This window comes from Heterodontus francisci, chromosome 17, assembly GCF_036365525.1.
Source record: "Heterodontus francisci isolate sHetFra1 chromosome 17, sHetFra1.hap1, whole genome shotgun sequence".
Lineage (NCBI taxonomy): Eukaryota > Metazoa > Chordata > Chondrichthyes > Heterodontiformes > Heterodontidae > Heterodontus > Heterodontus francisci.
Genome location: NC_090387.1, coordinates 19167212 through 19181716, shown reverse-complemented (window position 1 = coordinate 19181716; position 14505 = coordinate 19167212). Strand labels below are relative to the sequence as shown.

General features: G+C 44.6%; 1 protein-coding gene across 9 annotated transcripts in view; it reads right to left on the bottom strand.

The window, feature by feature from the left end:
* The window catches only part of gse1b (Gse1 coiled-coil protein b), a 611543-nt gene that overhangs the window by 61294 nt on the left and 535744 nt on the right, over positions 1–14505 (bottom strand). For all 9 annotated transcript variants that reach the window (XM_068049108.1, XM_068049110.1, XM_068049109.1 and 6 more), the window contains one exon: positions 8541–8740. In XM_068049108.1, coding sequence (XP_067905209.1) covers positions 8541–8740 — 200 coding nt within the window. The remainder of the gene's footprint in view (positions 1–8540; positions 8741–14505) is intronic.

Sequence of the window (14505 nt, the reverse complement as noted above, 5' to 3'; positions counted from 1 at the left end):
ACACCTGATCCATTTCATAAAAGGTGCTTTTACATTGCAGTGATGCTCTAGCATCACTCGATCCATTAAACAGTTCCACTCGGTACTGGCCTCCTTTAGATGTTGGGCAGACACAGAGCTGGGGCAGCAGCTCATGAGATCCATGAAGTGGGCCGGGGTGGGGGGGGGGGGGGGGGGGAGCAGGGGCGGGTTCTCCATTAACACCAGAACAAGGTAAGTTGGACAATTTATAATCACAGGATACAATGTTGATTGTCAAGGTGTCACCTGAAGCTATGGGGCTCATTGCTGTTTGTGGAGCACTTACCCTGTGATGCTCAACAAACCTGTTGCTCCAATTTACTCTGCGGGGGGGGGGGGGGGGGATTTTATCCTAGTGGAGGAGGTCTCTACGTTGGGAGGAATCGACCCCAAGATCTCCGCGTCGCCTCTTCTCCGGAAGACCCGCCAAATTTAGTGCCAATCAGGCACTTAACTGGACAGCGGCAGGCCTTCCACTGGATCAAGGACCCTTGCAGAGCTGCCGGCCAATCAGAAGTCGGCAGCTGCACTGCCACTGCAGAGGCGGTGGCTGCTCCTGCAGCTGCACTGGCCAGAGGCCAAGGACCGTTGTTAGAATCAGGCCTCAGATAGGTCAGGGAGAGAGGGGTCTCACGAGGTGGGGGTCATGGGGGAGCGGCAGCAAGGGCAGGGGTTGGCCCTCAGCAGGGCTCCCCACTTCCTGATGCCGGGTCCCTCGTTAAGCAACTAAATGCCTTTTAATGAGAGACACCTGCCCCCTCCCCCCACCCACGGCAGAGCTGAGAAGCAGCCCACATGGTATTCTGTGCCATGTGGTGACTGGACCGCCCACCGCACGACTAATTGAGGCTGCGGTGGGAAGAAGCTCTTAATTTGGGGGTTAATTGCCCAGCTAAGGGGTTCAGCTGGTGGCGGGGCAGGAATGCTGTTGAGAGGCCTTCTTGCCCCTGACTAAATTTTGGCTGAGGCAGGATGGTGTCGTGAACCGCCCCCCCCTCCCCACCGCCACCATCCCAACTGATTTTATATTCTCCCCGCCTCCAAACCCGCCATGGGGGACAGCATAAAATTCCCCCCAGGTCTCCAATCACTGCCTGCCTGACTATTGGATGTTGATTCACTGTCGTTCACTCTCTTTGCTGCCCAGTAAAGGAATGTGAGGGCATTCTATTAGGTGAATGGAGTTATCTCAACTCTCACACAGCAAGTGGGAGGACACTATTAAAATAGAAATACCTAACATGATGATTATCGTATTTCTCCTTTTCTTCCTGTCATGTGTTCCTGTGCTTGGGATCTCTCCATAGTGGCATGACACAAATCAGAAGCTCACAGTATGGGCAAATGTCCTTCCCCTCCCTGACATCATGTGTTGCAACCTTCTTTAGAGTGGGCCCCAACCAATTGGGATTATAGCTTGTGATGAACAGTAAACGAGTACCTCTCGTCATAAGATCCTTCCCATTTCATGTACCTCATGTCTCAAAGGTAGCCAGTTGCCTCTCTGTCTTTCCAGCTGCCATTAGTGCCCCTTTCTTAGCTGAACTAAGCATAATCCACAAGTGTAGCATACCATGAAGAAACTTAAAAGCATTACCACATGGTTGAAGAGATCTCTGAACAGGAACACACTCCCAAAATACTGCCCCAGTTTGTTGAAAACATAACTTGATTTGTTACTGCACTCTAACTATGAACAGTATTTATAGTCGAACTGCCAAACATAATATTGTTGCACCCAAGAGAAGACTGATGGCCTGTTTGTGTGTGGTTGGTTTACACAGTGTACACTCTGTCACTCCCTAACCACACGCAAGGCTTTACACAGCAGATTTTTAACTGCTACGCGCAGAGAATGCAAATAGGGAGCCACACACATAGGGGCTGACACAGCTGTCGTATGGACCATTTTCAGTGGGTGTCGAATTTGGACTTTTATTCAGTTTCTAAAAGGCAGTGAAATCAGTAGAATTATTTAGTGGATTGATACCAATGCATGATGTGAAGAATCATATTTAAGCCAATGTGCTTTAATCACAAGATTTGATAGGTGTTGTGTATTATACTCTGAATTCACTGCCTCAAATTGCTCCCACCACTATCACTATGGATGACACATCAACAATCTAGCAGTGCTTTCCCCAATTTCGTATGGTTAATACAATCCAAGTTTGGAAGGACCTCCCAATGGAGAAAACTCCCTCACCAAGCGGTAGACTTCCTAGAGTTGGAGGTTTTCACAGACCCAACTTCATATTTTACTGAAACTGTACTCCAGTGCTTCTGTGGTGCAGAATACCAGGCAGGCACAAATTCTGACTGTTGAGGTAAGAGTTGGCAAAAAAGCCAGCGGGGAGATGAGGAGAAATGTTATTACTCAACCCGTTATGACAATCTGGAATGCAATGCCTGCAAGGGTGAGGGAAGCAGTTTCAGACGTAGCTTTCAAAAGGGAACTGGACATAGACTTGAAAAGAAAAAGAAATTGCAGGGCAATGAAGAAAGGGCAGGATGTATGTGCATCGATCTTTGAAGGTGGCAGGACATATTGACAGAGTGGTTAGTAAAGCTTATGGGATCTTGGGCTTCATGAATAGAGGCATTAACAGAATCACAGAATAATAGAGTGCAGAAGAGGCCCTTCGGCCCATCGAGTTTGCACCAATGCATTAAAGACACCTGACCTGTCTAGCTAATCCCGTTTGCCAGCACTTGGCCCATAGCCTTGAATGTTATGACATGCCAAGTGCTCATCCAGGTACTTTTTAAAGGATGTGAGGCAACCCGCCTCTACCACCCTCCCAGGCAGTACATTCCAGACTGTCACCACCCTCTGGGTAAAAAAGTTCTTCCTCAAATTCCCCTTAAACCTCCTGCCCCTCACCTTAAACTTGTGTCCCCTCGTAACTGACCCTTCAAATAAGGGGAACAACTGCTCCCTATCCACCCTGTCCATACCCCTCATAATCTTGGACACCTTGATCAGGTCACCCCTCAGTCTTCTCTGCTCCAGCGAAAACAACCCAAGCCTATCCAACCTCTCTTCATAGTTTAATGTTCCATCCCAGGCAACATCCTGGTGAATCGCCTCTGCACCCCTTCCAGTGCAATCACATCCTTCCTATAATGTGGCGACCAGAATTGCACACAGTACTCCAGCTGTGGCCTTACCAAAGTTCTATACAACTCCAACGTGACCTCCCTGCTTTTGTAATCTATGCCTCGATTGATAAAGGCAAGTGTCCCATAGTCCTTTTTCACCACCCTATTAACCTGCCCTTCTGCCTTCAGAGATCTATGGACAAACACGCCAAGGTCCCTTTGTTCCTCGGAACATCCCAGTGTCAGGCCATTCATTGAATACTTCCGTGTCGCATTACTCCTTTCAAAGTGTATCACCTCACACTTTTGAGGGTCAAATTCCATCTGCCACTTTTCTGCTCATTTGACCATCCCATCTATATCTTCCTGTAACCCAAGACACTCAACCTCATTGTTAACCACTCGGCCCATCTTTGTGTCATCCGCGAACTTACTGATCCTACCCCCCACAGTCATCTATGTCGTTTATATAAATGACAAATAGGGGACCCAGCACAGATCCCTGTGGTACGTCACTGGGCACTGGCTTCCAGTCACTAAAACAGCCGTCTGTCATCACTCTCTGTCTCCTACAGCTAAGCCAATTTTGAATCCACCTTATCAAGTTACCCTGTATCCCATGTGCATTTGCTTTCTTGATAAGTCTCCCATGTGGGACCTTGTCAAAGGCTTTGCTGAAATCCATGTAAACTACATCAACTGCACTACCCTCATCTACACACCTGGTCACATGCTCAAAAAATTCAATCAAATTTGTTAGGCATGACCTCCCTCTGACAAAGCCATGCTGACTATTCCTAATCAAATTTTGCCTCTCCAAGTGGAGATAGATTCTCTCCTTCAGAATTTTCTCCAATAGTTTCCCTAACACTGACGTGAGACTCACTGGTCTATAGTTCCCTGGCTTATCTCTACAACCTTTCTTAAATAGTGGGACTACATTAGCTGTTCTCCAGTCCTCTGGCACCTCCCCCGTGGCCAGAGAGGAATTAAAAATTAGGGTCAGAGCCCCTGCAATCTCCACCCTCGCCTCCCACAGCATCCTGGGACACAAATCATCCTGGAGATTTGTCCACTTTTAAGCCTGCCAAAACCTCCAATACCTTATCACCCCCTATGACAATTTGCTCAAGAACCTCACAGTCTCTCTCTGTCTCAGTTCCATATCTACATCCTCATTCTCTTGGGTGAAGACAGATGTGAAGTATTCGTTCAATGCCCTACCAATGTCCTCTGGCTCCACCCACAGATTTCCCCCTTGGTCCCTCATGGGTCCTATTCTTTCCCTGGTTATCCTCTTCCCATTGATATACTTATAGAATATCTTGGGATTTTCCCTACTATTACCAGCCAGAGCTTTCTCATATTCCCTCTTTGCTCTCCTAATTGCTTTCTTAAGCTCCATCCCACACTTTCTGTACTCCACTAATGCTTCCGTTGATTTGCTCTCCTTGTATTTGCATTGAGTACAAAGGCAGGGAAGTTAAGCTCTGGTTAGGAACCCAACTGGAGTACTGCATCCATTTCTTTCACCACACTTTAGGATAGATGTGAGGTTCCAAAGCAATATGTTTTCTTATTCATTTTCTGTAGGAAATGGTAAGACAGTCAAACTAGAGCAGACTAGTGGACACAGTTCTGCACTCAAAGCTCATGTTTAATAGCAAACAGATGGGAAGTGACCAAACTCATTTCACTCTCCGGAAGTATACAGAGAATAATGGAGAAATCAGATGATAGAACAGAGATATGATCCAGACTCCAGTTTGAAAATGTAGGGCTTGCACGTACTTCAAAACATGTTTTGGGTCAGCTTGTTGACTTCTTTTCAATAGGCTTGGTTGGAATTAGGGTATTGATCCAAGTGGATAGCATTCCTCCACAACTGGGCCAGAAGCCACAAGGCACTGGAGTTGGGAGGATTTGGCTGTGCTCAGTACAAACCAGAAAGCTCTCTAATATGACAATTTATCTGTTCTGACAGAAGGCCATTGATCTGAAACATTAACTCTGTTTCCCTCTCTACAGATGCTGCCAGACCTGCTGAGTATTTCCAGCATTTTCTGCTTTTATTCCAAATTTTCAGCATTCACGTGATTTTGCTTTTATATTTCATTCATCGTGGATTCATCCATGGAAAATTCATCGTCCCATTCCACTAACTCAGAGTCTTACAACTGAAATATCCAGTTAAACATAGATCCTGAGGAAGGTATTATAAATTGTACAAAATACTTCTTTGAAGAAAAGACATTTCATTTGCCTATGTGCTATTTCTGTGGAACGGATCGTTTTTAGTACTTTTACACTGTGAATGGAATATCATAAACAGGCCTTTTGGTGCCTCAGTGCCTCAGGTAATGAATTAATGCTGTGCTTGGTCACCTTCTGTGACACTGAGCTACCAGAGATCAGGAGGGTTCCCAAGTTCTGTCCCTGACCAGCAATGAATGAGCTGATCTCATTGGGAGCCACAGTTGGACGGATGTAATTGGCCAGTGGTGCTGCTGGACAGGCTGACTGCTATCCTCTGACCTGTATTGGAACAGACGATTGCCGCCTCGTTTACGACGCTCCCCATGCTGGCGCAGCCCTGCGACACTTATGGGGCTGGATTTTGTCCCCGCCGTGGGGGTTCCAACACTGGCCCAGAAAGCCAGGGGCAAAACTATTTGGGACCTCAGGCTGCAAATTTTGGCGCTCAAGCAATTAACTGCCTGGCACCGGAGCTCCCTTCCCTTTAAATGATGGGAGACTGCCAAGAGCTGCCCGCCCAGCTCTTCAGTCCCGTCAGCGCCACTGGGAGTGGTGGCCACTGGTGGGGCTGCACCCAGCCTGGAGACTCTGCGCTGGATGCAACCTCCCCACATGCGAAGTGGGATTAGTGAGATGGGTGCGTTCATTGCCGTTGGGGGGCCCTCCATGAGCCACAGAGTGCCTGATCAGGAGTGCCCCCAGCCTCCAGGGAGGCTGCCTTGTTTGACTCTGTGGTCTCTCCATGTGACGGGGGGGACTGCCCGGTGCTAGTAATATGGCAGCGGCAGCAGGAAGAGGCCTTAGGTGGCTCTTAATTGGCCACTTAAGGGCTTCAATTGGCCTCCAGGCAGGAAGGCTGTCCTCGATGTTCCCTGCCCCTAGTAAAATTCCATGGTGTCAGGAAGATGATGGGCACTCCACCCCCCCACCTTCCCTGGTCATTTTATGCCCCACCCCCAGCCAGTACTTAGCGTACCCAGCCCATAGAATTTAAGGCACAGAAACAGGCCATTCGGCCCAACTGGTCTATGCCAGTGTTTATGTTCCATATGAGCATATACTTCTATTCCTTTCTCCCTCGCGTGTTTATCTAGCTTTCCCTTAAATGCATCTATGCTATTCACCTCAACTACTCCCTGTGGTAGCAAGTTTCACATTCTAACCCCTCTCTGGGTGAAGAAGTTTCTCCTGACTTTCCCATGAGATTTATTAGTGATTATCTTATATTAATGATCCCGAGTTTTCATTCCCCCACAAGTGGAAACATCTTGTATGGACCTACCCTATCAAACCCTTTCATAATCTTAAAGGCCTCGATCAGATCACCCCTCAGCCTTCTCTTTAGAGAAAAGAGCCCCAGTCTGTTCAGTCTTTCCTCTCAGTTATGGTATGATCCTTAAATATATATTTTTTGCACTTTTTCCAGTGCCTCTATAACCTTTCTGTATAATACTAACGGATAAATTGTGGACAGAGTTGTCTTGTAAATTAACTCGTGACCTGACAACATGGAACTTACACTGTGGAGCAGTCGAGCAAGAAAGGCTCATTTCCAATTTTTACGAGTGATGAACTGCCTCTTGGTTGATGGCCTCAGGAGCTGGTAGTGTCCATGGAACTGCAGCCTAGTATGAGTCAGCGCTTTCAGGAAAGGAAGAGAGAAACTGGAGGGGTGGGGGTAAAGATTTCAAGCAGGAATGGAACTTCAACGCACTCATGAAGAAACCATTTTTCTAAGTGAAGATTTCATTTCCCTCAATTCACTGCACCACAGCAACTGAAGCTAATTCTGCTATTAAAGACACTCCATAAATGATTGCAAAATGTGAGTTTAGGAACCCAAGAACTTTGCAAAGTAGAACAATTTATAGTGCCTTAAGAGCAACTCCGACCTCTCTCTTCCCCTCCCCTTTTGAGAATCCACATGTAGGACTGGTCCAAACCGGGCCTGGTACACCGAAGGCAGAGTAATGCCTGCACCTTTTAATTTAAAATTCAATAAATTTCTGACAACAATTAAGAAAGTTCGATGCATGTGCCACCGAAAGAATATTCTCTTGATTGGATTACCTGAATGCAAATCAGAGAAAGGCAAACAAATTCTGCTTGTTTTTGTACCCCAGAGAATCAATTATTCTTTTGGAGATAAAAAAACAAATATTTGCATCAGTCATTTTCCATCAGAATTATAACCGTATGTTTGTTATGGCACTAGAAGCTCAGCCAAGCTCCCCTTATTAATGCAGCCTTTTCATGCATAGACCGAAACGTGAAGACTACCTTTTTGTTTACTCTCTAGTATCTGAACTGATGTGCTTTACTGAGCAGGATCCTCACAACACAATTAGTTGGAACACTGATTGCTGCTTCTCCCAGTGTAGCTGGGTAATGATTTGATTAATCCATTAAGAACTGTCTCGTGCAGTGCTTGCATTCACCTTGCACTAATGCGGAAATGCACTGGAATCTAATTGTCAACTTTCTCTTCTGTTAGTTACACCACACAAAGAGTTAAAACCCCAGAGATCAGGTAATTAACATGACAGGGTAACTGGGCAAGTAGAGCTGGAGAACAGCTGACCCTGGCCATACCCGAGTGTTGTATCTTCTGATGGATACAGGGCCTTGGGCTTAGGACCACTGAGCTGTCAACAGCATCGTGGCTGATGCCCTCACATGACTTCAGCGGGCGTCATTGGACAGCAACCTAGATCGGGAACTGGTAAAACTTCCCAGCCAGAGCAAAAAGTCAGAAAATCAGCCCTAAAATGTCCTGTCCCGAACTGAGAGGAACAGGATCGGATCCAATTACCCAGTTGCTGTTGTAAATACACACCAAAAACAGCAGTGATAGTAAAGACTGTCACTATCATAAATTATGGTTCACAGTGTGAAGTGATTACTGGGATAACTCCTACTGGGGAGCAGGCTTTGTTGGGGCTGTGGGGACAGAAAATCAGATCTATAATGATATATACCTGTCCCCAACTCATGGGCCCTTCAAGTGCGACGCATGTCACACTCACAAGAGAGACTAAAAGAAACTGAGGAGCCAAATTCCAACCTTTATAATATTTTAATCCCTCAAATGTGGCTTCCGTAAAGTTGACCTCAGAGGCTTTAGTTCGAACTGCCCAAACACAAGAGCACTGTGTACTCACCTGTCTGCTTTCACTCCGCCAAAGCCCATTAACAGTTTTTGTCGGTGCAATTGTCACCACAGGGGGAGTACTGGGAACACTGTGACCAGCTGTTGGGACAAGAATGGGTCCAATCGGGCCTCTTTTGGGTGTGCTTGCAGGAGAGCTGTGGTTAGTTGCTGGGGAAGAGACTGGCGAGGACTCGCTGCTTATAGAAGAACCTGGAAAACAAATAATAGTTCCATCAAGAGTCTTACTTCCAAAAGACTTGTATTTATGCAGCACTATATGTCGTTAGGTAGGAAAATGCAGCAGCTATTTTGCACACAGCACGATGAACCCTGACGTGAATGGCCAGCTGATGGTGTTGGTTAAGTGAGGTGGGCTGAACAGAACACCAGGAGAACTACCGACTCTTCAAATAATAGTGGAACAAGAGGATGGGGCCAAACTGCAACATCTCATTAGCAGGATGGCACCTTTGACAATGCAGCACTCCCTCCATGCTACACTGGAACAGCAACCTAGATTACACATTCTTGGAATAGGCCTTACCCACAACCTTCTGACCCAAAAGACAACAGTGTTCCCAACAGAGCCAAGCTGATATTTAAAAGAGATCAAATTTGGCCTCACTTAAACTTTTTAAAGTTGAGCAAAGTTAATGTATCCATTCAGTCACACAACATTCCCATTTATGACAATCCAATGCCCCCATTCTATCCGAACACAAGTTTTTTGACTCTAGTGAAATCTGTCTCTAGCCTTAGCTCCTAAGAAGCCCCTAGAGATCTTCAGGTTTTAAAATTTAAAGTTTGAAATACAGATGTAATGTGAAGTTCAGAAGCCCCTTTGTTGGTGAGGCTTTTGCAGATAAGAACATGCGCTCAACCAGGGAGTGTGTGTGACTTACGTGCCACATGTAACTGTGCAGCAAATTAATTATACTCATTACACTCTTGTAAGGACCAAGTGAACCCTCACCAAATGTGAGCTGGTGTGACTTCCCCTCAGGCCTGGGATAGGCCCCAATTGGTTTGCAAGACAAGGTAACTAATCCCGGAGAGGATTGCTCTCTTGGAAGATCAGAATAATTTTTTGAATCCTTCCCTGAGAAAGGACGCCGTGGTTTCTGAGCCGAGCGGCTTTATACTGGCTCATCTTCTACCAGCAGAACACAGCAGACGCCTCTGATGCACCCTTACATGAGCAGGCTGCACACCCCAATTACGATAATGAACTCCCGCTCACTAACAAGCCACCCTGTCCGTCTCCACAACTCAGTATAGGATCGGTGTTGCAACTCAGCGAGCAGAATGGACCCTTGGAATTTTAGATCCAATGGCTTTTACTGGTGACAATTTCATTTCAACAAAATAAAAAAACTCACAAACAGGACAATGCTCACTTTCTGCTGGAATTAACGATCCACCAACAGAACTGCATTCTTAGAAATTGATATTTTAAAGTCATACACTCCCTCATGCCTGTTAGGGGGTTGTTACTTCAATCTAAATAGATGGCCATCGATACAAAGTCAATTCAGATAAATCCCAGGATGGGTAATAAGGAATATGCAGAAATCAGATGAGGAATTGGAATTAAAAAGGCAGAGCCTTCATGGGCTAACAAATAGCGGATGGAACAAGCTTAATGGACTTGTGCTGGTGAGCCATTAGTTTCTGGAGCAGGGAAACTGGTGGGTGGGGAGGGAGCGCATTCCATTTCTGTAAAACAAAAATCATTTTAAAGCAACATGGAACCCGTTCACAGTTTTCAGGAGGTTTCATTTACATTGGAAATAGCTTGGGAACAGCCGGAAATCTCAAGGCATTTGTTTTGGATGGTTTGTGGGGTTTTTTTTTTGTATGTCAGGTTTGGAGGCAGACATGGATGTGTCTGACAGAGTGAGCAGCACTGAGCCCAATAACTGAATATAAATCACAAACACAGGAAAGAAAATATACCAAAGTAAATACAATTTGAAACAGTAATCATATTTTCCCCCTCACATTATGCTGCATGGACAGAAGTGGGTGAGTCACCACTGAAAAGATGTATTACTGACAAATCACTACTGTGTCCATTTTGTCTTCAATTTTCTCCCCATCTCTCCAAAAAATGATGATGAATCATGCTCGGTACAGTTGCATAATAACTCTCCAGTACTTCACCCAAATGCCCATTTTGTCAGTTAGTCCGAGACCAGTGTTGTCCAATTGAGGTCAGTGATTAGTTACAGGTGTGGCATGGCAAACCCATTTTAGCCACATGCACCGATTTATACTGAAACCACAGTGACAGCTGTGGCTCAGTTGGTAGCATTCTTGTCCCCGAGTCATTAAAGCTATGCGTTCAAATTCCACTCTGGGGCTTTGAGCAGAAAAATCAAGGCTCACACTCCAGTGCAGTACTGAGGGAGTGCTGCACTGTCAGAGGTGCTGTCTTTGGATGAGATGTTAAACCGAGGCCCCGCCTGCCTGCAGGAGTTGTCCTGGGCAATATTTATCCCTCAATCAACATTACAAAAGCAGATTATTTGGTCATTATCATGTGGCTGTGCACATATTGGCTGCTGCGTTTCCTACATTACAACAGTGACTACACTTCAAAAGTATTTCACTGGCTGTAAAGCGCTTTGAGACATCCAGTGGTCATGAAAGGTGCTATCCAAATGCAAGTCTTCCGTTGAAAACGCCTAACACTCACCCATACAGTACAGTTAATGTACTTCACATGTATATGTTTACTGAACAAACATCTACCACCATTCAGTAGCCAAAGGAGTAAAGCACTTACACTCTGATTTCTTACCATTTACCAACAAATGCACAAAACAGTTAAAGTTCACATCTACATGATGTGGCAATATTGAGGTCACATGCTGTAGGTCTGAGGCCTGCAGCCATGACTTTTTTGTACTTTTTATGTTTTTGCATTTTATTCCTGCTTTGTTTTTGATTTAAAAAAAAACTTGCATTAAACCTGTAGTGAATTTTTAAAGGTTACTTTGTAGACATTGATTTAAAACTAAGTGTGATTGTACTCTGATTAAGTCAAGTAATTAATCAATTGTACAAACAATGGCAATCAGCATTAATTATGAACTTTTTCCTTTTGTTTTCATGCTGGTCAGGCCAGGCCATGCACAGCTGTTGTTTTGTCTCAACTACTGTTTTTATCTTCTTGAAAATAACAGTTGCTTTCTCGTTGTTTATATAGCAGTCAGTTCTTACGGTATTCGATGACCCTTGAACTACAAGCCAGGAGAATGGAGAACCTTGCACATGGTTCTCTATGGTGTGGTATAAGAAGATGGAGTTTTTTTGATGGACAGTATAACCTAACTGATGGCAGGTGAGAGACACCATCGAAGGGTATGTCAACGGCCTATGCGGCCTCGTAGTGCTTGTGAGAAGAACTTGATAAGGACTTCCTTTGATAAGGAAGCTGGAATGCATCCCGAAATTGGACTTAAAGGTGGCACAGCATCCAACGTTTGGGGCTGCAGCTGGAGTGGACTAGGCAACCACTGAAGACTACCGAGGAAGGGACGTCGATGGGGGTGACTGACCGGAGAGTCCAAACCCGTGCAAGGTTCTCCGGAGACTTGGTGATGTATGTACCAAGGGGGAATGGGACCATTTTAGGCAGCTGTCGTGAACAGACTAATTTGGGGTTATAGCAGTGTGCTGTAATTGTTTTTTGCCTTTTTTTATACTCTTTTCCCTTCTTTTTTAATAGTTATCTTTCTCTTCTATTTTATCATTGTTAAATAATTATTTAATAATTACTCAATAAAATTACTATTTTAACACATTATTTGGAGTTGAGTCACTCATTCGGCTCCAAACCTAAGTGAGACTCCGCAGGGGGCTCTCATGCCCTGCAATGCCCAATGGTGGCGTATGTTCCTCACTTTGTATTTCCTAATGAGAAATGGACTTCACCACATTTGGATTCCTAATCTACTGCATGTGGCCAATGTACTGGACAACACTGTGCTGGACAGTTAAAGAAGGTGGGGGATGTGTCATTTCAGAGTTGAGCCCAATCCCGCCACACTCAACACTGCGCTCATGCCAGTGGGTCTCTGAAGCTCAGCTGGCAGCAAGATAAACATAAAACATTTGAGCTGAAATCAAAGGCCAGGAAGACTCGCGAGTCCATAATGTCAAAGAAAATTAGAACTGAGGGGCAAAATGCTGTTACAAAGCTTTTCAGACATTAATAAATTTGTCAGAAAACACTAAATAAAATTAACTGCGGGTATTGATATGGGGCTTGGACCCAAAGCGTTAACAACTTACCCAAGTTGACACTGGAGAGCTCAGACTGGGGCCCGCCTGAAGCTCGACAATCTGGGTACTCCTAGTTTGTATGAAGTCATAGAATATAAAGTACAGAAAGAGGCTGTTCAGCCCATCATGCCTGTGCTGGTTCTTTGAAAGACTTATCCCATTAGTCCCACTCCTCTACTCTTTCCCCACGGCCCTACAAATACTCTTAAAGTATATATCCAATTCCCTTTTGTTGAATCTGCTTCCACCACCCTTTCAGGCCGTGCATTCCAGATCATAAAACAGTCTCACCACAGAGGTCAATGTACAGTACCAGTTAAATCAAAGCTATAACACTTGGACCTTGGCAGCACCATAAGTGCTCATGGAAAATTTGGCATTGAGGTTCTTTTTGTATGTCCTTCATCTGCCATTTTCAGTCTGCCATATTCTGAGCTGTTTCTTCTGCATGAATATCAAAGGTGGATCTGAACCCTTCATGAAGTGAACTGCTTGGTTCTTTTGTGAAATGAATATCTGCTTTGTCTCATCTAACACAAATAAAAGGACGGGGGTTAAAAAAAACCCTTACAGCTAAGCCAAAAGATAAAAGGGAGTCATGTAACAGGGTTGTCCACATGTAGGTAATTAATGAGGCCCAGTATCAAACATATCCCTCAATTCATTTCTGATTTGTGACTACCTGGACATGGATTGAGTTCCCCTGGGATATAAAGCTTTTAAAATCATGTGTGAAAGGATGGATTCTCCAAATCGAATGCAAGGGAACGCTTGAGAAAGGCTTTAAACAAAAAAAAAATTCTAAATGTTAAAAGGAACTAGTTGATATCAGTTCAAAAGCCAAGAAATTTATCTTGTCGGTCCAAGGCCAACAACAATTAGTAGATTAATCTCTCCCGGGTTAAAAAAGGCATTATTCGAGTGTGATAGCTTAACAATCAATATCACTAAATGAGAGCAGAATTTAAATGATTCAAAAGGTCTTGGTTTAGAAGTTTAATTCTCAGTGCGTGCTTCTGTAAAGGACATGAATTGCTTAATTAACCTCCTTCTTACAGAAATAAGGCAGTTAATTGAACAAATTTAGAATAAAAGTGACAGATGTAGAGTCACAACCAGCAGCTTTGGTGTTCATTCTGCACATTGCACGCTATCAAATATGTTAGATTAGCAGGCAAGAAGAGACAGTGACACTTAAATCAACCAATGACTTATTTCAGTTATTTGCTGCTTGATGACAGTGTCTAAATGGGCTGTTTATTGGATGATCTTTTGTCCCATGTTCATTGATCCTCTGTCTTATATGGACAGCAGTAGCCAATAAACCCAGTGAGGCCTCCTGGCTATTTAATCAAGGTGTTTTCCAAGTATTAAGATTTGTTACAAGTTCAAGTATGTGACAGATCTTTATTTTGCACGTCACTTATTCTAAAAGAGGTTTGTTTCAGCCTTACAAACCTCCGAGAACTCTGCATTTCTCCAACTCTGGCCTCGTGTATCCCTCTATCTCCCTTCACCCCATCATTGGCGGTATGCCTTCAGCCACCTAAGCCCTAAGTCTGGAATTCATAGTCAAATCCTCACTACCACTCTCTCCTCCTTAAAAACCTACCACTTTGACCAAGCTTTTAGTCACCCCTCCCAGTAGATCTTTGGCTGAGAGTTAATTTTTCCAATTATGCTTC